The sequence below is a fragment of the Uloborus diversus genome, chromosome 4, assembly GCF_026930045.1.
Source record: "Uloborus diversus isolate 005 chromosome 4, Udiv.v.3.1, whole genome shotgun sequence".
NCBI lineage: Eukaryota > Metazoa > Arthropoda > Arachnida > Araneae > Uloboridae > Uloborus > Uloborus diversus.
The window spans coordinates 192,534,821-192,561,969 of NC_072734.1; the positions used below are offsets into that span (position 1 = coordinate 192,534,821).

Below are 27,149 nucleotides of genomic sequence, written 5' to 3' on the forward strand. Positions count from 1 at the left end.
ACAAGTTTTAATAAAAATCTTTATTTGTCTAATCGTCTTTGCCAGATACAGAAGTTTTACCACCACGGATACGACCGGTACGACGGGCAGCGATGAGACCCACCTAGAAAAAATAAAACATAATGAGTAACAAAAGACAAAATCCAAATAAAAAGTTTTATAGATAATAAAAAAATTCTACAAGAAAAACTGCTGCATGACATTTGAACGGAGCATTTTATCCCAAGCATAATTTGCTTTAACATAGTTCATTTATTTAACCAACTCTATCACTGCTTGCAACATTTTATAAATTATGTTTTCTAATTAGGCTCAAAAAAAAAAAAACATTGTTGGAAAAAAACCCGTGGTTTAATCAAACAACCCTGCATAAAAAAGAGCTTCAATTTTCTTCAGAAAGTAACTTTCAATCCTGAACCGAAACAGCCTGTACGCAAACTTCTTAAAATCTTTCAAATTTCTGCGACACAATTTAAATTTTCAGTACTGACAGAAGAATTGGATCAGCAAAAATCCGAACAAAGTCATATTTTAACAACAGAAATTCATTCAACTTTCTTTGAATTAAGTCAGTGTAGTCAGCGATCATAGTAGGTACTCCAGAGATATGACTTATTTAATCTCCCAATTGAAAAAGCATAAAAACTGACTTTAGATAAAGAGTGGCAACACCCAACTTTTCACAAAATACTTTCTGTGGTTCACACTGAAAGTGAAAAGTATTAGCTTGAAATTGATACCAAATGCAGCTTAATTGGTTGAAAAATAAAGAAGTAAGAGAGAATTTCTAAATTCACTCCAAATCGGCGACTCCAAAAAAATGATCAAAAATCGAATTTTTGAAAAAATTCTCCAAAATGTAATTTTCATTCAAAAAATCCATTAAAAAATAATTTGAGCTTACAGGGGTCTGGCCAGAGGATATTTGGGTCCGTTAACGGACCCTTCACAAAAATCCGATCAACCAAAACTGACCTTTCACAAAATCCCGATCAAACAAAACGGACCTTTCACAAAAATCCGATCAACCAAAACGGACCCTTCACAAAATTCTGATAAACAAGAATGGATCTTTCACAAATTGTTTTTTGAAAGAGCAAATCTAAAAGCAAATTGGAACCTTTTTTAAGTCAAATTAGAGGGATCAGCTTATACAAAATCTGCTAATTTTGCAAAGAAAAAAAAATTGCACTTTTGTGATGCTCCTGCAAGCGATAAATTGCTACTGCCAAATAAATATAATGCTTGTTGTTTGCTTCTTGGAAAGAAATTAACAGCTGGAAATAAGTTTGGTTTCAAATAATTTTGTTTGTTTTATCACAGCTAATTAGCAGCGGTGTTGTTGTCAACGTTTCTGAAAAGGCGTTTGGTAAGCACTTTTCTTCCGCTGATGATTTAATAAACAATAATATATATCAGCGAAATGAACTTAGAACTGCAAAGGGATAGTAAGAGTGGGGAAAAAATGTGATCGCTTCAGATAGGGTTACCAACTTTAAAATTATCACCATTTAGCGTCTGGCGTTAAACCTTTATAATGAACTTGATTAGAAAGTATTCTCATCATTTTACCAGCTTGTCAATATTTGCGTTTTTATGGTGCGGTGCGATGTTCAACTGTTATTTTGGGAGAAAATTATATGGGTTTGATTTTTCGATGCTAACAAGGATGATTAACTGTAAATAAACTGTTTTACTTGAATTTTTTTTTCTTTAGACGTCTACATTTTAAAAAAGAAATCTTTTAACATCCGATATAAGAATCATATTTTGTTCTTTTTTCAAGCTAACTTCGTTTTATTAGGATGCAAATAAATGAAAAGTCTATTTTTGTTAAAACACGCACTTCAAGTTTTCAAAGCAAAATTCCATTTTTTTTTTATGAGTCAAAAATTAAAATGCTAAATCGATGGTTTAATTTATTTTTGCTTTAACTGTGTCCACAGATATTAATGATATGTTTATCACTGGACTCTAAAATGCAATTTAAAAATTATTTTATCAAAAATATATCTTTTACAAGCCGTTTTTATACCTTTGATGCCTTCACTTTGAGAATTGCGATCTCTTTGCATCCGCTATGGGATTCCGATTTTTTGAATTTTTGATGTTTAGTACGCTTTGTTAAGAAGTAAACAAATAAAATCTCTTTATTTTTGTTAAAATCACGGAGTTTATAAGTTTTAAACGAAATTCTGTGCTTTTTTAAGAGTGTCTTGGGTCAAGAAGTTAAATGCTGAACCCCCTCGTCTGAATTTTATTTATTTGTTACAATTATTTTAAATGCTGTACAGAAATATTTCTAGTATAATTTAACATAATGTAGAATGGTAGATAAATATTGCTACTTGAAGGAGCGATGCCGCCCCCCCCCCCCCCACTAAATACTAGAAAAACACCCCAGAATGATATTCTCAACATAGAAGAGGAAAACACTCTACTTTAAGTTTAAATGATGTAGTTTGTACCTGCTCTAAATTCTAAAATTTCGATTTAACAAAAAAAAAAAAATTTTTTTTTTGCGAAATTATTTTATTTTTCACAAAATTAATTCACTTTTCACAAAATTATTTTATTTTTCACAAAAAACGGACCCTGTGAAAAATCCTGGACAGACCCCTGGCTTATCTCACTGATATCTGTTCGTAAAAAAATAATGGACAAAACCGGAGATATGATGGCTCATGGCATTAGGCGATTCGATGTGATATGACCCATATTCATTCCTCAGAGTACATACAATAAACAATAGGTTAAATTTTGTTTACAGTTTGCTAACAAAACTGGACGAAAATAATCAATTAGAACCGCAAATTTTAGGGCATGAAATACAGCTTAAGCAGTTTAGTAATAGAGAAATTGAATCGGTCATTTTGAAAATGGGTCAACTGCATATTTTTTCAAAACTCACTTTATGTCTGTTTCCCACCCCTTTAACTTCAACACATTGGTTCCATGTGAAAACGGCTCATATCTATTTTTCTGGTGTAGCTCGGTCTAAGACTGTAGCATTAAAAAGAGTCATCTTCGGAAGACTACTTTTACATAATGAACTCCTCTACGTTTTTGTCGTGATAACTGGATTGGCACACCTCAGCAGAAGGAAGATTTAGGTCTAGTAGAAGTTACGGAAAAGGAGGTTTCCAAGGAGCAGAAGTTTTTTTTTTTTTTTTTTTTTTTTTAAGCTGTAAACAACTTTTACGAGTTTGTATTCAGAAATCTTGAGCCTGGTGTTGCAAGGGCTAACCATTTATTGATTGCTTAGTAGAAGAAAGGTTTTGCCGATTAAAAAATATAGAAACGCCAAGGCTTTTTTTATCCCAGATCCAGCAAACAATCCCGCTTATCAGAACAAAATTCCAATAAATATTAGTAGTAACTCTTGAGAATATCCCTACAGTAAAGTAATAAAGCACACTAGCCAGAACATTACGAGAAAACTGCCTCTAAAATTTTAGACAGCTTTTATATACTAGTAGAGATTTCTCTTCGGCAGCAGCTCGGTGGCTACGTCGTCAGCGTAATGAGTAGCGTCTGAATTTCCGAGACGGTAAGCCCCCCCCCCCCCGTTAGAGCTTTCCTAATTATATTAAAAGTATAATTTTAAATAATTATTTTATTTCCAATATTTTTCTAAACATTTGAACTAGCCTAAAATATTGAGCAAAATTACTTTTACCACAAATTTTAAGGGGATATCAGTCCTACATTTAAAGGGATAATTATCAAAATGAACGCAGCTCCACTTACCTTGCGACCAGCAGATGCATCTCGCCTGACAGTGGATGCTTTACCAATATGCTGGTGATTACCACCACCGTGAGGATGTTCAACGGGCTAGAATGAAAAAGATCGACAACGTTAATTAAGTTTTGTCACAGTAAAAATTCCCATTTTAGCAGAAAAATATAACAGTTTATCACGAAGTCTGCATTTAATAAAATACTTGTAAGAAGGAAAACTGATGGTAGAAGTGTCTTATTTGCGCAAGATTTCCTGGACTTTTAGGTAAAAAACAAGTTAACAAATCGAGCCCATCTTAAGTCATTGTTTAATTTGGCCTAAATTGGAATCTTTCGAGTTTTTATTCTTTATGAATTTAGTAATAGTAATGTTATGGATAAATTATAAACTTATAATTTATTTTTTGTAAAGTGTAATGGCTTTGAAATATCTAAATGTACAAGAAAATTCCTCCATGTTGAAGCTCTTGAAATATCCTAACCCAGAAATATTTAGAGCTCAGTGTGAAACTGATTATGAAATTAAATTTGGAGGAAAAAAGAATACTAAAGAAAACTGGTTTAAGCCTGGGTTTTACATGATTTCACTATCCCAAACAATATGCTTTTTTTTTTTTTTTGTAAATAATACCATATCAAATAAAATACTATTTCAAGCTTGCTGAATAAATAAAATTATTAAAGGAAAACAGTTCTGATGTTGAACGGAATAAATGTGGGTTTATGTGTCCATAATTGCCAAATAATCTTTTAGAAAATCACGAAAATGCAACTACTCAAAGCAAAAGCTTAATTTACAACATTTTTTACAACACTTGTTACTTATAAGATAAAAAATTCCCATAACTTTCAAATACTTCTGCTCATAATGCTGTGCTACGCACAGAAATTGTATCTGCACTTCCTAACAAAATTGAGTTATTTGCACCACCCACAAGGTGGTTTTCTGTAATGTATTTTACCTAAATATGATGATCCCTGTTCATCTGAAAAAGGGTGTCTGAATCAAAAATATGAGGTGTAAAATGTAAAACAGCATAATCCCAGTTAGAGCTCAACTATAGACACCACTTTTGTGCTTAGCACCACAGTCTAGACTGTTTATTTCATTTTCCTTTATAAAAAAAATTTAAAATGCATTTTGTAGAAGTTTGATTTGTGTACTCAAACATGCAAAACAAGTATTTAACCTTGCTTAATACAGTAGAACCCCGATTATTCGAGCTTCGATTAACCGACGTTTCTGCTGAGCCAATAATGAAGTCCATTTTTCAAAAAAAAAAAAAAAACTTAATTTAATAAAATAATGAGTTTTCAGTTTGAAAATAAAATGTATCCTATAAATTTGTTTTTTATTGCATCTTTTAATATTAAATTTGGTATTGTTGAAAAAACTTTAATTGACTTTTTATAGGTCCATCTTAAAAAAATATTCTATCGTATTTTTAATTCATACAGTTTGTGATTTGGACAGGTTATTACGCAAAGTTTCTATTAACCGAGAATTCCGACATCCGAGGCACTAGCAGTCCCAATCAGCTCGGATAATCGAGGCTCTACTGTACTTCTTAGTGAGAAGATATCAAAATTCAAGAATTTGCCGAACTGTTCGGGAGGGTCGACAGTTATGTAATATGGTTTTGTAGTATGAAATAAGTTGTTCATAATTAGCTAAATCAATGTAACTGATATTCATATCTTGGCCATATCAATGACTGCTATAGTAGAATAACCTTGGAATTTCGTATAGGAATAGAGTGGAAAAAGTAGAAAATTGGATACTTACATTCATGGCCACACCTCTAACCTTGGGCCAAGAGTTCCTCTTGGCTTTGTATTTATGATAAGCACGACCAGCTTTTAGGATTGGTTTGTCTATACGTCCTCCCCCAGCAACAATACCTAAAAAAGAAATGGATGCATATTCATTACCAGTGGAGGGTCAAAGGTTATTTCTAGTTCAAGAAGGCTTTCAGTAAGGAAAAAGGATCTCAGTTAAACCTCCTTTTCCGCGAATCTTTCTAAAGAGAAACAAATTCTAGATATTGAGCAATCAAGGTTATGAAGAAACACAACTACACGCATACAGGATTTATATTAAATATGTAGGGGAATGTGGGACAAAGTAAAATAGTAGAGTGTTTGCTGCACTTTCAGCGCCACCTATCTGGTAATACTTTAACTATTTAGTAACACATGTAGTCTATTTCAGTCAAGAAAAAGTTACTTCTGAAAATCCAAGAATATGATAACAAAAACATTTTCATAAATGGATACTCAAACAGTAATATTTTGTTGTAAGTCAAAAATTATTTTTGTTATTATTAAATGATTTTGTTCTTGTTATTAACTGAGATCTATTATTCGGTGCAGCGTTTATTTGTTTCATATTAAGCTTATTTGTATTTTAAATAATTTGTACAGTTATTTAAGTGCATGGGAGACTAAGTGAAATAGATCATTTTGTTCACTTATTCAATCCTTTAAAGGACTCACGAATTCATTAATTATTTCGTTTTACATTCCTTCTTCATTTTATAATTCGCTTATTTATTCATCCATTCACTACTTCATTCTTCATTTATTTTTCTCGAATTTATTAAATTTCTTATTTGTTTAGTTTTTCCTTTTAATTTTTATTTATCCATTCACTTCTATTTATTTATTCAGTTGATCAAAAATTCTTTAGTAATTAAATAAAAAATATTTATTTCAAAAAAACTCATTTTTCACTTTGCCCCATGAAAAAAAAAAAAAGAATTTGCTCACATGGGAAAAAAGTAAGTGATCTTAACCATTTCACTTCGCCTCACATTCCCCTACTATGCAACCACTCTGCATAACAATAAACAAGTCGTTTTGAAATAAGTAGCAATCTCTACTTTCTTTTTTCATTTAGAAATGGCAAAAGCTCGAATTCCATTATCAAACACATTCAATTTAATTTTCCCGTTAACCATTCCCCAATTCCCTATTGTCATACTTTTTAGGAAAATTGTTAGATGTCTCTGAAAATGACTCAGCTACAAAAATTTCCAAGGAAAGTCAGCAATTAAACTTGCTTCTGTGCAAAAACTTTGAAATCGCAGGAAAAAATTACAAGAAAATACATAACTTTTCAGCATTTTCCCAGGTTGGTTTCGAGACATTAAGGTTTCACTGTATTTGCAATTTAGGAATATTTTGCAATATGTAACCACTGCCTTACATTACAAACCTAGCTTTATGCTAAGATTTTCAATTGAGGCAGTGAGAAGCAAAGGGATTGACGTTTAAAAGAGCCTTTCATGGAATTTTCTTTCTAAATCATGCTGTATAGCAGCATCTTATCAGGGCCACTACTAACATTTCTTTCCCAAAGCAAGGAGAGTTCTCTTATTTGTATTATTGGAAATCTGCAAATTTTTAATTCTTTTTTTTTTTCACTTCTCACAGTCTCAGTTCAACTTAATTATACCACCTGCCAATATAGAAAGCTGAAAATTGGAGAAAGCTTATGCATAAAATTAAGAAGACTTTGCATGAAGAAATTTGACTATAAACGGGATTTTTAAAATAAAAGTAAGGACTTCTAAATTTACAACTCAACAACTTTTGGGTTTAAAAAAAAAGATTTTAAAATAAGCATAAGCTTGTTTTTCCTTAACAGTGATAAAATATTCTAAGCAGGGAAAAGTTATAGAATAAATAACAGAAAGAAAAGAAATATTTTGTATGCAGATATCTTTTCCCTCATAGTTAAGTTTCTTATTTATAACAATTGCAACACTACCCCACTTTGAAACACGTATAATAGACTCTTATTGTATTAAAAAATTTTAAAAAACAATTCAACAGCTGTTGATAAATTTGAAAAAAAAAAAAGCTTTATATTGACTGACATAGTCTAACAATGGCCATTCTCACCAAAATAATTGTCAATTCTTCCTGGATGGGAATAAAAGTCTGAAGGTTGAAGACTGCAGTTTTGCCTTCTCTTTAAACTATTGGAGACCGGATTATAAAAAGAAATGGTTCTAAAAGTCACTTACCAACCATAGCCCTGTTTGAAGATGGTAGAACTTTTTTTGCACCAGATGGCAACTTTACCCTCGTTTTCCTCGTATCTAAATTGTGAGATATAACAGTGGCATAATTTCCGGAGCCCCTGGCCAGACGTCCACGATCACCAGATTTTTCTTCCAAGTTGCAAATAATGGTACCTTCAGGCATAGCACCCACAGGAAGCACATTGCCTACTTGTAAAACAGCTGTCAAAAAGAAAACATTATTTTAGATAAGTATTAATTTGAATTTCTTTTGGAAAAATTACAACAGGGTGGCGACAGGAACTGTGAAAAAAAGTTCCCTGACTTTTCCCTGATTAAGTTCACCAAATTTCCCTGATTTACGTTGCCAATGATAATGGTTTTCTTTCTTTACTCTACTTGAAATCCATAGTATGTTTGTATAAAATGCAGTATTTTAAACGTTTTAAGTTGTGTAAAGTTGTTGAACTAAAGTTTTATTTTTAAAAAATGCTATTTTTTAATAAAATGGTTAAAAACACATATCAAGTCAATTTTTTTGGGGAAAAAAACCCTACAAAACAGTATATTAATTTTTTCTACATAGAAAGATTATAAAAAATTAAAAAAAAAAACTTTACTTCCAGAAACCACTTAGCATAAGAATTTTAAAAAACTATTAAAATTACTCTTAAAAACATGTGTGTATTTCTGATAGAACTAAAAAGTAATTGAAATTATTTTGAACTAAGTTTTCAAACAGTATAATAATTGTTGCAAGAATAACAAGTAATAGTGAAAGAATAGAAGTAATGTAGTTATTCTTATATAACTCATTGACATATTTATGCAAAACAGATGAAACCATTTGACATACATTCATAGGGAGCTTTTCTCTAATCAAGAACATAGGTTTTAATGAATGAATACAGCATTTTAACAATAAAAAAGTAAAGATATTTACTTAAGTACACAAGTTAACTCTATTTCAAATGATTTCAGTACGTAACGAAAAAAAATCTTAGATTGCTTTTGTAACAAACAACTTTGAAATGCAAGAAAAAAAAGAAGAAGAAAAAAGCAATTAGTTAATTTCAAAATATATAAAAGAAGAATACAACTTGGTTATAAAATTAAAAAATCACTTCAGTCTGAAGAAAAGAAAACCTTTATAATCTGCGGCGACAACAAATAGTATAACGGCAAAAAACAAAGTTTTTTTAATTGAAAGTTCAATTTTAGCAATTAAATTAAAAACACGAAGAAGTAATAACTTTTAAGCTTTTATAGTATTAATTCAAAAACCAAAGATTTCTTCTTGAAATCGTGATTACAGTACTTAATTACTTCGAGACAATGGAATAAAGGCAAAGGAGCTAAGGCATTAATGAAGGTTTCCTTTTTGCCTGTATGGTTGTTTATTTTACGTAGCATTGAAAGCGTAAAAGGAAATTTCAAGCTAGGTAAAATAAACAACCTAACAGACACAGAAGCAATCTTAGGAAGTCATCCTGTGGTTAATAAGTAAGATTCAGTACTTTGACGTTGAGGAAAAAAGATGCACAAATATGCGGCAGTGTATAATCGCACCTCATAATTTTACTTTTTGTTTGAACAGATAATTGGCGGAAAATGCATAGGGAATTAGAGTACTAAATTTTGTAAAGCAAAAAAAAATTTTTTTCTTCATAAAATAAATTTTCCCTGATTTTTTGTTATTTTTTCAAAATTCCCTGATATTTCCCTGACTTTTCCCTGATTCATAAAGTTCCCTGACTTTTCCCTGATCTGTCGCCACCCTGTACAAGGCATGCTGATTTAGAAGAATATTTCCTTAGCTTAGTTGAATGGCCTAAATCAGTGGTGTTCATCTCTAGTGGTACTTCTTAGTTCAGTAAATTACTGCACTCCTTATATTAGCACTCATAGTGCTAATAAGCACGAAACTGCAGTCCTCGGATGGAAATGACCGAGCTGGCGGTGTATTTCACGTATTTCTGCTTTAGCCCTGGCTAATGGGCCCCCGGTAATTTACTGAATATACCTTGCTTTGCGTTCAATCTTCGACGTTGAACCGAACCATTGCTTCGGTCACTCGTCTGGTCTGCTAATTCTATATTAGCTACCAGTTCGTTTCGCACTCTTGGCTTCCTTTAGAGCTTTTTCCATCTCCAGCTCAGTTACTAACTTATGCCGGGCTGATGAGTGCTAACAAGCACGAAACTGCAGTCCTCGGCTAGAAATGACTGAGCTGGCGGTGTATTTCACGTACTTCTTAGTTGTTTAAAACTAACACCATTCATAAAATTAGAGATTTTTTTTTTCAAGCTTTATCTATTGTTTAGGAAGAATTTAGAGCATTAATGTAAGAAATTGATTAAAGACGTTTTGAATGGCGACATAATTCGGAAATCAAAGGGACTTTTGAATTTTTTCTTCGGAAGTGCTGAAGCAGATTCAGAAACTCTTCCGAGGCATTGGTGGTAGCTGCTGATTATTTTTAACTAAAACTAACTTAATAATTGCTTTGCTTTTTGTATCATAGTTTATGACAACAGGAGCTGAAAGTGTTGGTATTTTCAAATGATTAATGAATGCTCTTGAAGGAATGTTTTCGTTTTTGACAAAACAAATCTTTAACAAAAATGGTTTTATTGCACCAAAATATGAGTTTTATTTTATTATTATTATTTTGCGATCGTTACTTTGCATTTTACTCTTTTACACTTAAAAATTTTATTACTGTATTGTTTAAGGGTGTTTCTTTGTTTGAATTTTATATTCATATTTTTGTAATTAATAATCTTTGTTCCCACTAGTTTATTTTTAATACTGATGATTGTCAGCTTCTTTCTTTCGTTTTGTTTCTGCAACTCGGTATTTCATTAAATCCCTTGAAGACTTCAAAAGAACTGTTATTTAATTTTTGGGACCGTTTTTAAATCAAAAATACTGTTAGTTTATTTTACATTAGAAATAAAATTTACGCTAAATTTGTTTCCTCTTGATGTGTGTGTAGTCCTATCTCCACCTATTTTTTACTACTTTTTTAAGTGATTTTTTTTCCTACTTTTCCTTCTTTTTTAATTTTTGATTCCTTATTTCCTACTTTTCCCCCCAAAAAAACCTCTTCGGGGTCTGTACTACGTACGTATGAGTTTTCAACGTACTATTTCATAAAGTTTTTGAGTGACGCAAATTTACGCGCATGAAGACATTACAAGAGAATTTGCGATAATTAACTGAGGAGGCGTTCAAAATGGATATTTCGGTTCTTAGCCTATACGTTCTTAGGCGCATATGCATGTATAGATGTGCCGAAAAACTTGTGAAGTATAAATTGGATGATCGTAAAATAGAAATTTAGGTCAAAATCTTTTTTTTTGTGATTACAATTCCTTATTCGTAGAAAAGAAGTAAAGTGAAATGAATCAATGATCCTTTAAATCCCTGACAATCTTATCAATTCATTTCTGGTTGATTTTTTTTGCCATCGGCATCGGCCATTTGGAGGAAAACAATCGGCCCTCTTTGAACAACCGGCATCGGCCCATCGGCAAAAAATTGCCATAGGTCGAGCCCTACTATTTAAATGGTTGTATCTGTTGCTATAAAATGTCCACCAAGATAAAATGAACAGAACAGTAGCAGTAGTTAATGCGGGACAGCATAAAATAGGCCTGGCAACAATCAATACAAGCTTTAGGAAGGAAAAATATATCACTTCAATTAACAGAAAAATATTTAAAAGATGCTGTAGGGTTTAATAGATAACATTTTTAGCTTCTATCTTTTAAAACAATCGAACAATTTACAAGATGCAAAAAGATTGAAATTTCAAACACTGCATGCAATCTTAGGAGAAGCATGAGTTCCCGACATTCGAAAAGTTTCCAAAAGTTTTTTGTCATAGGTATATGAAAAAAAAAAAAAAATCAAATTTTTGGAGTGTGCAAATAAAATGGAGATTCTTTTATGTACCTTTTTAAGAATAATGTAGAAAATAATCTAATCTACCTTTCTTTCCACAATAAATAAATTGTCCAGTGTACATTCCTTCAGCAGCGATGAAGAGTTCTTTCTTTTGTTTGTACCTGTAAGGATCCCTAAAGACCACCACTGCCAAAGGAGCACCCCGACCGGGATCATGGATGATTTCCTGAAAGTTGAGAGAAAGTTAACTAGAGAACAGGGCCATTCCACGGAAAATGGTCATTTTGTCCCGTACGTGACGCTTCGTGTATTTTGTAAAAAATAATTAAAAAGGATGATGAACAAAATTTTGTTGCTTGAGAAATCACAAATGCATGTGACTTCTTAAGCAAAAACTTTCTTCAAAAGTCATTTTTTTCATGAAATATAGGAACTGTCACATGCAGGACAAAATGACCATTTTCAATGGAATGGGCATATACAATTTTTTTTCAATGGTTTAAAATAATTATTTATAAACTAAAGAGAAATATTTCCTTTATGTTAGAACTATAGCTTTCAAAATCTACAATTTGTTTCGTCATTGCTGTATTAATAGGGCAAAAATATTAGCTTATTCAAAAGCTAATATTTTTGCTCAATCAGTCATTTTTGCTCAAAATCAACCAGAGGTTGACTTTGGATGTCCCGCATGTAAATACATTTTATTTTAAATAACAAAATTGTTTAATAAAAATATAATTGTGGCAAGAGTATCTTGGTATCCAAAGTAAGGATTAAAAAAATTGCTTATCCCAGGTTCTTAAAAATATTATGATATGACGAAATGTTAATGAAATTAAAGCGTATTTTTGCGCGCACATGACGGTGGAATGGCCCCAACAGGCTTCAAGATAATGAACAAAATATACGCAAAACATATAGGTTTATGATTTCATCAAAATACTTTTTATGTTTTATTTATAAATCAACTCTACACTTTTGATCCCCCTTTTTTCGACATGCAATTCTGGACAACTAAAGGGACTAGCTAAAACTAGGCTTGCCATATTCCTGAAATACTAAACGGGACGCTAATTTACTAGTATTTTTCACTGGATAGGACTTTTTTCAGAAAGTATATTTTAGGTTTAATCTTATTGTGAAAATTGGCACAATCAAATCCGATATATTTACATGTCATTAAGCCTTTAACTGTAGATTCCTTCATTAAACTCCTATCATCAGACCATGGGTTGTTCAAAGATTATTTTATCTCTATCATAAACAGCTGTAGCCGAGACAAGCGATTTCAATATTATTTCACACGAAGGGGCGTAATGTGGCGAGACAAGACAATACGAAAAAACAGTATAACTATTCATTACCAGAATATCACTCTTCTATAGTTTTCATTTCTCATACAGTGCAAGGGGAAAAAAGAGAAAGTAATTACTCTAAATAATCCTTCTTAGTTATTTCAAAACATTTTGGATCGTCTATAATTAAATAAGATTTTTTCTGGGACGCCAAGTAAATGGGCCCGGGACACCAGGATTTGTCTGAAATTTGAGACGTCTGGCAAGCTTAGCTAAAACCATCAAGTTATTGGTAATTCGAGGCATGGGATGTTTTCACAACCATCTCAAGTGTCTTAACATGAGCCTAATGAAAACTTCTGAGATAAAAGGATGTATATTCAGTGAAGCGGCAATCTTGACCACTTCTTTTGTGGGTGCCTAAATCAGTGATTCTTAACTTTTTACTATAGAGGATCATTTGGTCTCAATGAGATCAAATGATCCTCTATAGTGAGCGTTGCCTCTATGGTCTCATCCTAAATCCAGGAACTGCGTTAAGCATTCGCAACTGCCAAAGGAATTTCCAAAAGGAAAAAAAATATCTCCCTTATCCTCAAAAGGTTGTCAAAAATATGGTTACTTTTCATTCTCTGATTAAATTTTTCTACAGACAAAAATACATTAAAACCAGTTAGTCTAACTTAGCTAAGACTTTTGAAATTCGGCTATCATTTAAAATTCGGCTAATTTACTGGATAACAATTCAAAATCCTTAGAGCGCCCCCAGAATCTTACAGGGCTTGAAAATTCCATTGCCTGACATGTCTGGGGAGTGTAAAAATACGGATTCGGCATGAGTCTTTTACTCTTACAAGCTGGGATGGGCGTGTAATTATTGCAATTTTTTGATTCAGATATAAAGATTTTTTTTTTTTGCCTGATAATGCTATGTGACAAAATTCTAATATTTTTATTATTATTCAATAAAAAAAGCTGGGCATGTAAAAATTTGATTCGGGCATGTATCTTTTAGATAAACATGCCCTACAGGGCATGTAAAATTTTAAAGATTTTTCGAGCCCTGGCATCTTAAGTAGACCACATATAATAGAACTAATATGTTGACAACCATTTAATCAGGTGAAAAGAGAGGAATCCAAAAGTGTTCTTAATTAAAATTTAAGTGGACGAACTGCAGGTTAGAAATCACTGCTTCAAATAATATCTTCAGGGCACTTAAAAGGAAGATACAGATCAGACATTTAAACAATTTCCAAGGGAAGAAAACGGAAAGGGGGCGGGTGCAAAATTGAACTCGACAGTTATTCTTAACCCTTAACAGGGGAGCTGCGATCTCACAGACCGCTCAAAAGTTAATCCGATCACCCCTATTTCATTTTCAGTCCAATTGAATGGGTTTCCCCAATAGCTTTTTGTTTTGTGTCCTTGAACATTCCTTGGGCTTATCAGTATCTTTAGGCAAGTGCATCTGGTTTAAATTTCACCGCATTCTTTAGAAGTGCTCTGTGAGACCGCACCTCCTCTCCAGTGTTACAATCAGGGTGATTGTGAGTTCATAAAATATCTGAAAGTTTCAAAGCGAGAACGGGGGGGGGGGGGGGGGGGGGGGGGGGGGGGGGGGATATCTTTGACCCCTATAACTTAAGTGCACCTTTGCCATAGTATTAAATAGTTCTGAGTCAAAATAGTGTGTGTACATTTGATTAAATTTTTAATGGGTTACAAAGTTACTTTAAAGCTGTTGTTATACAAATTATCTTGACATTTGTACATCTTAAGGGATAGGTGTCCATCTTAAGGCTCTTACAGGTATATTTGATGAGTATTATAAAATTAAAAGAAATTGCGGAGGTAGGGAGATAAAAGCACAACAAAAAAAAAACATAATTCCGGTATTTTCGGACATAAAAATACCGGAAATACGTCCGAAAATACCGGAAATTCGGTAAAATACCGAAACACATTCACCCCTGTACAATTTTCCGCAGTAGTAGACATGGCTCTTAACGTTAGAATCGCGGATATAGTTTTTGCATCCAACAGATGAGGTAGTTTGAAATGTTCACAAATGTTACGCAATGATGTTTTAGGGACTATGAAGGCTGAATTTTTTCTCGAAATACTAATAGGTAAAGAGCTGTCAAAAAATTAACGTAACGTGATATAATCAGTTTTTTGGTACTAAAATGATCTGTATATATTAAAGAACTAAAATGTAAATTACAAGCAATTCATTTACATTACGAATAGATAGTTATTTACTGCAGCATATGATTTTCTCGAAAATTCTTAAGACTCTAGCAATGTTTCCTCGGAAAAGGCATATTTAGGTTCAAAAATATTTTTTACCTGTGTTAATAAAGGTTCAAAGAACATCTAAGGGAAACTACAGGAATGTATCTTAATTACAGGATTTTTTTTTTTAAATTGTAAACAAAGCGGTCTATGAGACCTCACGTCCCCTATGACGTCCTACCTTTTCACCTCCCCTGTTACGGGTTAAAAAGAAAATGCCATCAATAGAATTTATTGAAATTTTAAATAGCCCAACTCGAAACGGTTAAACGTTTTGTGAAAAAGCTACGTTTCGGCTCATTATAGTCTTAAGCCTAACACATGGTTCATGGATCTATTTCACTCTACATACTTTAATTAAAAATTGAAAACCCATACATTGATCAAGATTTAAAAAAAAAAATGTCCTACCGATACATGTCTTAGAAAGGTGTTATTACTTTGAAAAATAAAATACACAGAACATTTTGAACTTGATAGCCCTGAGAGGCTCTATAAGCAGTATCATAATAATGAAATCTCTGATATGATAAATTTACCTTAACTATTCCTTTGATGTACCCATGTCTTTCTGCGAAATCAACGGCACGTAACTTGGGTGCTCCTTTTCGATGTTTCGTGTGACTTTTAAAAACGCTTCCAGCACCTTTCCTTTGACTTCTAATTACACGACCCATTGCTGAAATATCAAGCGTAATAAATGAAGTTATGCTAAGGAAACGACAAAATTTCGAAAACAGTTAACTAAATTTTAATATTTTGTTAATTTACAATTGTTTCTTAATTTATAACTGTATTAATTACCTTTATAGCAAGTCCACGTGAACGTGCAAAAAATTTTTTTCGTGCCGTCTTCGATGTAATCTCGTCACCAGTTATGCTCATCTTCACTTCACTTTTTAAGGATAAAAATGACGATTATTAATGAACATAATTAAAACTCAACTCATCAGTACTATATTTTCATGTTTTCAAAATGAAAATTATTAAATTTTCTAAAACAATCTTTCGCCCCTTAATTTCACTGAAAAAAAATCACACAATTTCGATTTGCGGCAAGCCTCTACGATTTTTACCTAAACTGTGATTTCGTTAACTGTATGACATCGTCTGCTGTGTACACTAATGGCGGAAGGCGCAACTTTTGTTGCTTTTGGAAAAAACTTAATTCAGTTATTTATTGTTAATGAGGTATTTGTAAGAAACTCATGAAATGTGATTTCAATCATTTGACAGTAATATTAAAGGCCGAGTTTATTGACATTTAGTGTTATCGTAGTTGAACTCGTCAATTTTGAATTTATTGAAGAATGTTTTCTACAAATTTTGATTGTATTAACATTTGCTGACAATGTCATGCTTAATCGGTGCTTCCAATGTTAAAAGTAAGGATTCTAGTTCTTATATTTAAATTAAAAAAAGGGAATAATATTTTAATTTGTGACATTAATGTGTTTTCATTCTAACAATAGTAATTGATTGAAGTTGGTTTTATAAATGTCTTTAACTTCTGACACGTTTGTTGCGCAAATCGAAGAATTTCTTAGGTTTTCTTCGACGATTGGAGATGACTGGTCCATCAAAAGCACCGACAAAAATCTCCCTTACTTAGAGAAACGCTGTGTACGTTCTGAACCTGGTGATTCAGAAGGATATTTTGCAGTGTATGTTTATCACGTCATTTACAGCCATAGTTATTGTGTGCCAGTTTTGTATTTCAATGTCTATGGACAAGACGGCAAACCATTTTCTCTGGAACAAATCTGGGAACGTGTGCCTGAATGTTATAAAAGTGATTTTGAAGAGCAAAAATGGAGCACTGTCACCCAACAAGATCACCCATTATTTAGTTTCCCCTGCTTTATGGTTCATCCTTGCCACACTGCGGATTTAATGAAAGTGCCCTTTAGAAATTACATTGCTACATGGCTGAGCTTTGTTGGTCCTTTAATTGGTCTGAAATTATCTCTTAAATATGCTGATATTGGCCAAGAATTTTGTAGCAACACAAAAGAGTAGTGTAATTTTTTTTTTAAATTGTATAATTGGATCCACTTGCATATGTTAAATAAAATGTTGAAATTCATAGTTTTAACATGTTTTAATCTTACATTCATCAAAATAAATGCTCATGTAATACACACATTAATTTGCTACCCTTATTGTATGTATAAAAGTTAAAGATAAAAATGTTGAAATCTATGCTTTCTCTATACGACACGCTTGTACCTATAATAATCCAATTTATACTAATTAAAAAAAAAATAAAAATTTTTTGTTTCATACAAGACAGTACAAGAATCATATAAGTAGAGAGGAAGTTAGTGGGAATCGACCTCCTTTACTGCAGGCAGGCAGCTATTGGGGCTAGCGTTTTCCAGCACTCATAGTCAGCGAGAAAAATCAGTTTTCTTTTTAGAGAAAGAGTGTATACTAAATGCTTTTTTTTTTGTGTGTGTGTGTGTACAACAAAATCCATTCTCACTTATATGTTAAAACATCAATTTTTTTTTTTTTTTTTTTGGGGGGGGGGGGGTCATGGTGGCATAATGCCAACCGTGTTGCTCCCATTTTCAATGATTCAAATATAGCTTTTTTTTGAAAAATATATAACAGCCCATAGGAAGGACGGATCTCCTGTGGTTTTATTCTCAAACTAGCTGTACCCTCACGGCTTTGCCCGTAGTAGAAAATTAAAAGGTCATTTCGTTTGCCTATATATTTACAAATAATTTTTGGTGAATTTCTCACCGATTTGCTATAGTCATTTGCTCAACCATGTTATGATAATTTACTCCTCCACGCTATAATAATTTCCTCGGTGAAATGTACTTAAATTTGGAATAGAAAAAGAACAAAATTGAATTTTTGTAAATTGCTTAGAGGTGCTCACCCCTATGCTACGAACTAATTGTGTGCCAAATTTCATGAAAATCGGCTTAACCGTCAAGGAGCTATGCGAGTGACAGGCAGCAAGAGAGATCCAGACTTTCAGCTGTATTATTAGTAAAGATAGGGGGTCTGTTTTTTTTTTTTTAAATGGGGAGCCCTAAAACGCAACTTTAGGCAATATTTGGTCACTTTACAGGGGTCATGACCCTTATGTCTCCCCTCTTCGGAACTGTGTCTGGTCCATAGTATATTTGTAAAATATACAAAAGAAATTGGTTATTTGAAGATGGAATTGGTTGCATTTTAAAATTACTTGAACCAATCACTTTGACTGCGTTCACATACCTCGACCTGTAGATACCGGTCAATTGATCAAATGACATTAGATGAATAACACGCTGGTGAAAAAATACTTAATATTGGTCATGCCATGACATTCAATCAACCAGCTTAAGTTAGGGTAGACCGGTAGATCATAGAAGTCTGCCGTTAGTTGCCGATCAACCCCAAAATTTTAGGAAAGAAAAGCTTCAATGCAATTCAAAACTTAAGGGATTATATTGGCACTTAGGGTATGAAATCTAGGTGTAAGATCAAAATCTTTGGTCACAAAGTGCGACTAACAACCGCTTATTTCTAACACTAAAGATCTCTTTAAATAAGATCTCTTGCATAAAGGAGATCTTTCAAGATCTCCTTTATAATAGGAGTTTAGTAAGACCTCATTTGGAGTATGCTGTTCGGTTTTGATCGCCTTATCTGAAGAAAGATATTTCTGTATTGGAAAGGGTTCAAAGAAGGGTAACTAGACTAGTAAGGGGACTTTCAGATTTGGAATATGATACCAGACTTAATAGGCTTAATATGTATGACCTGGAGCAAAGGAGGGTCAGAGGGGACATGATCCAGTTATTTAAATTTATCAAAATGAAAGATGCTAATGGATTAATATTTTGCACAGAAAGCAGGATGAGGAGTCATTGTTTCAAGCTATTTAAATCTCAGGCTAACGTGGAAATTAGGAAAATTACAGATTCAGTAGGTTCGTTCGCACTTGGAACAGATTACTGGAAGAGGTCGTGATGAGCAAGGGGGAGGATAGCTTTAAGAGGGCCATTGATCTTCATTGGGGACTAATTAATTGACTAGGACCAGCCTAGCTGGGCTTAGAGCCTGTTGCTGGTCCCCGGTAGCAGAAACTGCGAGGCGGCCTGCAGATAATTTTACCAAAGAACAAAAGGAAAGAAAGGGGGGAAAAAAATAAATAAATAAATAAAAGAAGAAAAAAAAAAGAAATACAACTTAAAAAAGATCGTTTGGAGATCGCTTTTTGAGCGATGGATGCTTCAGCATTTCAACTAGAAACATTGTCGCCATATTTGGTCATTCACAAAATCGAAGTAGAAAAGTGCAAAAGTTTTCAAAAACAAAGATGAATTGGATGTATTATCTTTCTGCCAAGAAATGAAAATAACTTAAAATCTACAGCAAATCGTTTTTTTATTTTTATTTTTTAAAATAATTTTCTTGAGAAGTGAAAATTTTTATGTGAAAATTTCACCTTATCCTCATTGCTTTAGACGCAAAAACGCTAAAACTTTTTTACTAAAGTTTAGTCTCATGAGGATTTTTATTTTAAATATTTTTTGCAACAAATTAAGAAATTAATATCTTAATTTTTAGCGTAGTCGCCATGTTTGGTCATTCCCAAGATGTTGGTACGTAAAACTCATGAAGTGCCTACGTTTTCAAAAACGGAATTAGATGTTTATTGAAATGCAAACTGCTGAAAATTAAGCAAAATGTGTCAATTTTTTTTTTTGGATAATTCTTAATTATAGTCTTTAAAATTGCAAAATTTTATCTTCAGAATATTATCTTATCTTCATTGCTTTAGAGGCTAATGTGCTAAAAACTGACTATTTCACATAAATTGTAGTTTTTTAAGGATTTTGAATTTATTGCTACTTTTATGCAACAAATTCAAATATCTATTTATAACCATGAATTTTTCGCGTAGACGCCATGTTTGGCCATTCGCAAGATAGAAATAAAGGATACTAATACTTACCTAAGTTTCCAAAAACAGAATTGGATGTTTACCTCAACACAAACTATTGAAGATAACATAAAGTGTTCAATAAATCATGTTTTTTTTTTCTTTTTATAAAATATTTTTTTGAAAAATGCGAATTATTATCTGCACAGTTGTATTTGATCCTCATTGATTTGAAGGCTTTGCTACAAGCTAAATATTTCATCTAAAATGCAGTTTCCTGCCAACTTCTCATTTACTAATTTAAAAAATTTAAAAACCCATTTCAATGCAAATTTTCTATATTAAAATTAATATGTCTTAAAGAATTGGTTTTCATAGTGTGTAGAGTTCTATTTATTTTTATGAAAGTAGTGAAAGCTGCTTCCTCCCCTCCCCCCTTATTGCTTTAAAACTCAGCTGCAGTGGTGGCCACTAAGTTTTTCGGGTCTAGTGGCCACTGGCCAGTTGGAAAATTGTCCAAGTCTTGGCCTTCACAAAGGAGTTGTGTATTTTATTAAAACTTAAAATAAAACTAATAATAATGCTGCAGATTATTTTCAACTACCGGAAATAGTGTCGCAGACTGGCTAGAAAGTTTCTGCTACTGGGTGCTGGTCGTCACATTTGTATAAATCTCCCTAATAGAAACACTACTGATGGTGGCTAAGTCAATAGGTCATGTTGCAGATGAGATTTTTTTCACACATATTTAAATTATCGGCCCTCAGCATTATAAATACAGGTGCAAATTTTCTCCCAGCACTTTTAAAAGATAGGAGCTTTAGTTTTTTTTAGCTGGGAAACAGCAGTAAAATGCGGGTCCCATGAACCGAATAAATTTATAATCTGCTTGCCCGATGGATTGTTTTATGATCCGGTAGACCTTTTTTAATTTTGAACCCTGTTTAGTGCTTTAAACTGGACACCTTGAAGTGTTATAGCTCACTAAAAAATAAATTGAATTTAAGGAAACCAACACAGTTAAATGCAGCAGTGAGAAGCAAAGGGATCTAAGTGCCAAAATTTAAATTTTGAAGATAACCAGTACAAATGGTAGATGAACCTCTCCTCAGTTTTTGAATGACAGAAAGTACTAGTAAGTACTGCTACAGAGCATAGTTTAGGAATGCTTTTCAACAAAAGCTTACCTAGGACTGGAACTTTAAACGCATTTTACTCAATACTTAAAAATGTCCACTTACCTCCCTACTTACTAACTTCAATTGTTGTTTCGGCCTATGTCTATCATGCAGTATTGTTACGTACCTATCTAGGGTCCATAGTAGAGGCGTACCGAGTAGCACTTTGGCCGAATACCGAGTACCGAGTTACCGAGTACTCGGCCTTTCACTATTCGACCGAGTTACCAAGTACCAATTATGTTTTAAGAAGAACCACCGACACACATGTGATGAATTTTGAACTTATTGGAATAGTAGTATAAACCTCCTTGTCCATATAATAGTTTTTAAAACTAAATTCCTGCTGAAATTTAATTACGCATTATATAAACAATTTTGTTTGTGTCAAAAATTTTACAAAAAAATTATTTTTAAAATTCAAAATAAATAAATAAAAGGTATGATTAATCAAGTTGGAATTAAAACAAATTACAGTGAAATCCCTCTAATGCAGACACTAACAGGACAATTTTTTTTTGTCCACAATAGAGGTGTCCGCAGGACAGGGGTTTAATAATGTTATTTGCATTGGAACTGGGGAATTAAAAACTGTCCGCATAAGCGGGGTGCCCGTTAGGAGGGGTTTCACTGTATACCAATCAATTATAGTTCTAGTCCGCCAAACATAAATAATTTTTAAAAGCAGATAAAACAAATGTGCAGGAACACTGCAGACACGTGTTTCTGACCCCCCGTTACAAGGAACGTCTTTTTCAGTGCATAACATGTGAGCTAAAGAATGTAAAGACATACGACAAAAAAATCCGACTTTTGTCGGATGCCTTTAAATCCACGAGCTCCCATTTTGTGCATTGAAAAAGAAATTCCTTGTAATGCCAAAACACGTGTCTGCAGTGTGCTTTTAACGTTGTTTTATTTCCTTTTATTTTTTAAGCAAAGGTAATTTATATTTTTTATAACTAATTTTTGTTTGTAGCAAAAATCCATTTTTAATATAAAAATTCCATATTTTCTATACATACCTTTTTTGCATAATTTTTAATAAATAAGTTTTATTAACTTTGGGGACATTAAAATAAAGATTTATTCCACAAACTTCATTATTCTCAAAATTTAAATTTGACTTATAAATTTTAACTGTAAATGATTGCAGAATATAATGCTTGCTCTTTTTTTTATAAATTTTAGTATCTGTCTCGGACAATATTCAATTTTTTGCAACTACTCGGTATTGGCCGAGTATCTGATCAGAATTTGGCCGAGTACCGAGTAGTTACCGAGCACTCGGTACGTCTCTAGTCCATAGGTTTCATGTGCTACCCACGGGTGCAGAATATGTCCGATCCGGCGATCTAGGATCGGGGAAATTTGAACCATCTGGGGAAAATTTTGCAGATTCGATTAAAAAAAAGGAAAAATCCAATTTTTTCTTTTCTGGAACTGTCTTTTGAATGCATTTTCTTTTTCATCACCACTCTTTATATTTTCATCAACTATTTGTTGGATAATAATCTACATTTAAAATAAATGTAGATATGATATTTTAATTAAAACTTACATGCATTTACTTAATTTGCTTTTTAGATACCGAGTTCTAAGGCTACTAGTTCATTCTATTAGTTTTAAAGATGCAATTGCTTTTTTTTCCCAAAACTATCTCTACCTATAGTAATAGGAATGAATTTTTATCTGAAACATATAGCATATTGTAAAATTTTGGGGAAATTTTCATACAGATTGGGGGAAATGTTGGTGTTAAAAACATTTTCTGCACCCCTGGTGCTACCAGGTTTTCTTTGTTACACGTCATTCCTGTCTGACAATTAAGCTAAAGCTTAATTAGAAAAAATGCGAGCAATTAAGCTAAATTAGAAAAAATCCAATTAAGAATAATTTTCAGTGCTAATTTGCCTATGGGAGAGCCATTAGCACCAAAAATCAAACAGAAACCTGTTCACATGTAAGTTTACTTGTATACTGGTTTTTCCTTGAGTTCGCTGGTGGCTCGTGGGATGGGGCCGTGCCCCTCTCTTTTTCCAGACAATATTTTTTTTTCATTTTATTTATTTATCTTTTCTTTTTTTTTGTGCATACATGCTTGTAATTTGAAAAAAATGGATAATCCACGGATTATCTGTTAAAAAAGTAAAATTAAGGAGGTGTGGATTACCTGTGGTGTTTTTTATTTTTTTCCTCAACACCAGCGCATTGAACCTCAATATTTGCAGCAGGATTTGCAGAGACCGTTACCCTTCCTGTATGTTGTTTATTTTTCTTAGTTTGAATGTTCTTCTTATGCGATTCAGATAATGTAAAATAAACAACATACAGTAAAGGTAGAAGCCTTGATTTTAACAAGACTATATCGTTTGCTCTTTGTATTCAAGTAATTAGCGTACTATGCTGTCAATTTAGAGAAGAAATCATTATTTTTTAGATTATTTGTAAAATTAGTTTTGTACCTTAAAAGTTATTACTTCAACACATTTTTAATTTAGTTGCTAAAATTCTATGTTAAATCAAAATGTATCTGAGAAACACAATAGGGCAGGAGAGATTTTAATTCAAAAAAAATAATGATGTTAGGGTAAATTTCAATTTCTTTTTAAAAGAAATCTTTGAATTAAAAATGTCCAATAGTTACAGCTAATTGGTCAGCTAGCTACCCCCCCCTCCCCCCTCGCCGCCCAAAAACATTACGGAACGTATCAACTTTCATTTGAAGATCTTCAATTTTGCAAAATTTTCGATTATACGAAGAATTTTTTCTTTTCATCAAGCAGATTTTATGACTTCAATTTTGAAAAAAGTTGCAGGGGAGGAACTCCAGGACCCATTCCCGTCAAAATCTTCAAAGTTTGTCTACAATTGTGTTTAGGAACTGCAATTTCTAAAAATTGAGGGGGAGGAGAAATTGATTTCTATTAACTTTTAAAAAGAAAAGAAAAAAACACAATCGATGAAAATCGCGGAGCTCCATCCCTTACCCTAACATCAAAAAATATGCCCTATCACCGCGTTTTAAGGCTTCAAACTCTAAAAAATTTTGAGGGGTTCCCTGTACTGTTCTTTTCCTAACATCACCTAAAATTGCGTTTTTAAAACTACAAGTTTCAAATTTGAGTTTTGATGAGCAAATCAAATCAATCAAATTGATGAGATTGTTTTCCTATTGTGATACCCCTCCCCCTCCCCTTAAAAGTTATTTTCTAGTTGCGCCACTGTTGTATGTATGTGTGTGCATTTATCATTATAAGATTAATTTTTATTCAAAAAATTGTCTTTCCATTGTTACTCAGAAATTATTACTTGCTTTAAATTACTGCTCATGTAGAAATATGACTAGTTATCCAAGGGTCTGGTCAGAGGAAATGTAGGTCCTTTTTAGGACCCTTCACAAAAATCTAATTCTTTAAAAAGGACCCTTCACATAATTATAATTAGTTAAAAAAGACCCTTCACAAAATTCTGATTAACCCTTTATAAAATCTCGATTGACCAAATTGGACATTTTATGGACTTGTTTTTTAATAAATGAGTATGCAAATCAGAAATCGAATCTATATTGATGGATAACTTTTGGTTTACATTTTGTAATTTGACAAAAAGATCTTATTTTTCACAATATTTTTTTTTTTTAATTCACAAAAATAGGACCCTATGAAAAATCCTGGACAAACCATTGTTATCAATAATTTGAAGAAAATAAAAAGAGTTCGATATATTTTTCTTTGTCTGCATAAAAATTCTGAATCTGGCCCATGGGCGTCGGCAGATTCATATGGAGGAAGGTACACCCGCATGTAAATCGCTAAGAGTTTTTTTTACTAGTTTTTTAATTTATTTATTTTTAGTTTTTTTAATTTAGTGTATCCATATTTCTTTTATTTATTTTAAAGCAAATACTCAGATGTATTTTCACAAATCTTTGTGAAAGTTAATTAATTTATTTGTTTTTACGTATTTCTCTTACCACATTACTTTTGCACTTTTGTAATTTGGCCTTGCTTAAAATAAAATTTATTTTTCTCATTCAAAATAATTAGTTATTAAAAGATTAAAAATAATGTTTCTTTTAAAAACTTCGATTAATATTGCTTTTAAAATTTTTTTTATTTATTTTGAAAAGCTAAGGGATGAAAGTGCTCCCCCCCCTCTTGCTACCCCTTACCGGTGCTGCAAGGGAGGCGTACTGCAGTACTGGAGAGCGTACTGGATATAATAACATAAGATAAAAAAAATTTCGTCGTGTATTTTGTAGCTTTTCCCTATCTGATTAATTTAATTTTATTTTTCAATGTCAGTGGGTGAAAATGCACCACCTTGCTGGCAATCAAAGGCATAAACAATGATAATATCTTTCGTGATTTTCTTAGTAGTTTAAATATTTTGTAGCTTGTCCTGTGTTTAAAATAAACTCAAGTTAAGAAAGTTTAAATTAAAAACAAATATTTTTAAAAAATCAAAACCGGTTGGGGGGGATGTGAGTGCACCCATGATCTGGCCCCCTAACTTTTTCACGGCACGAGCTGCCATTTCTTGAGTCCTACTTTACTTGATATAGCAAGCAAGCTTAACTAGGGACGAAAGTGGTTTGATTGTGGCTCCCTTTTTACAGTAATTGGACAGTAAAAAGTAATCAACTTCTGATCTCATTAAGGTTCGCTAGAGTAACAGTTTGCAATTTTTTTCGATATAAATATTTATATATATGAAATATATATATATATATACATTTTTTGATTTTCATATAATATTTTTTTTTTTTTTGTGAGTGACTGTTGATGATAATATAAAAAACCACACTTGTCTAGAAAAAAATCAATTGTGCTATTTTCCTTACAGCAGGGTGCCAACACATAATCAGCGCATGTCTCTATAAAAATATATATGCATTCCAATTTTTCTGTGAATCATTGCATTTTTTCTTGTAATATAGTCTATAAACTTTTTGCCGACCCTCGCTGCTATGTTCAAAAAATTTTAGCTACCAGTTTGAAGATCACCTCTGCTTGGCCAAGAGGTTTAGTCCTGCTCTGTTGTGGCTATTCCAGACTGACGATCACAGATAGAGGTGGGACTGCAGCAGGATTGGCAAGTTTCTGCCTAGGTGGTTAAAACCAGTGGTAGAAACCAGTTAAAGCCGGCGGGGCAAAAATCCCCATCTGCCACAAATGTGGTAGAAACTCACAAAATGATAAAAGTAATTGCTGACAGAAAAGGAATTGCTTGGGAAAAACAGTTAAATGTTAGTTAACCAAAGTGCAATGTATTTACAATATTATCCCCATTCAAATTAGGGAAGATTTTATCAAATCCGGAAGAACTAACTGGTATTATAATCCAGAAACAAGCAAAATTAACAAGACTTTTATGTATTGCACATTTTTAAAACTGGCCCACCATGTCGTTGCTGAAGTAGTTATAATAAATTGATTAAAAAAATGTGTCTGAAAAAATGAAGCTACTTTATTTTGCAAAGCTACATTACGTACCAATACGAAATCTAGATTATTATTGGCAAGTAAAATTCTGTTTCTTTCTTCATGAGCACATTATAATCTTATTCTCAAGCACTTTAGATGAAACATATACCTAAGCTAGCAAATGATAATCAGTAACTCACTGTTTAAATCTGTATGTGACACAATTTTCTTAAGCGGAAATAAGATTCTCATCTTTTGTTACATTACTCCAAATGTTATAAGCATCTGTAATTGAACAGTTCATTTTCTGAACTAAAGCAAGAGCAACAGAAATGGATTTTACTTTTTAAAATGATAAAAAGGATTTACTTT

At 32.4% G+C, this 27,149-nt stretch overlaps 2 protein-coding genes across 2 annotated transcripts in view; one reads left to right on the forward strand and one right to left on the reverse strand.

Moving 5' to 3' along the window:
* LOC129221508 (60S ribosomal protein L8) lies at positions 1–16,167 on the reverse strand. The gene is made up of 7 exons (XM_054855999.1): positions 16,084–16,167; positions 15,819–15,958; positions 11,768–11,909; positions 7,775–7,993; positions 5,530–5,645; positions 3,751–3,837; positions 1–103 (listed from the first exon to the last, which is right to left on the reverse strand). The coding sequence occupies exons 2-7, from the start codon at positions 15,954–15,956 to the stop codon at positions 29–31; spliced, it is 777 nt and encodes a 258-aa protein (XP_054711974.1). The 5' UTR covers positions 15,957–15,958; positions 16,084–16,167; the 3' UTR covers positions 1–28.
* A 246-nt stretch (positions 16,168–16,413) lies between these two features.
* LOC129220074 (cell cycle checkpoint control protein RAD9A-like) overlaps positions 16,414–27,149 on the forward strand; it is a 56,704-nt gene continuing 45,968 nt past the window's right edge. The window contains exon 1 of the mRNA XM_054854411.1: positions 16,414–16,664. Within this exon, the coding sequence (XP_054710386.1) occupies positions 16,631–16,664 (34 nt within the window). The 5' untranslated portion in view covers positions 16,414–16,630. The remainder of the gene's footprint in view (positions 16,665–27,149) is intronic.

Bases quoted from the DNA above. Each gene is read 5' to 3' on its own strand.
- LOC129221508 (XM_054855999.1), bottom strand. From the start codon at position 15,956: ATGGGTCGTGTAATTAGAAGTCAAAGGAAAGGTGCTGGAAGCGTTTTT. The intron at 11,910-15,818 runs GTAAATTTATCA...CTCAACTTTCAG, and splicing joins ACATCAAAGGAATAGTTAAG to GAAATCATCCATGATCCCGG. The intron at 5,646-7,774 runs GTAAGTGACTTT...TTTCTTTTTTAG, and splicing joins TTCAAACAGGGCTATGGTTG to GTATTGTTGCTGGGGGAGGA.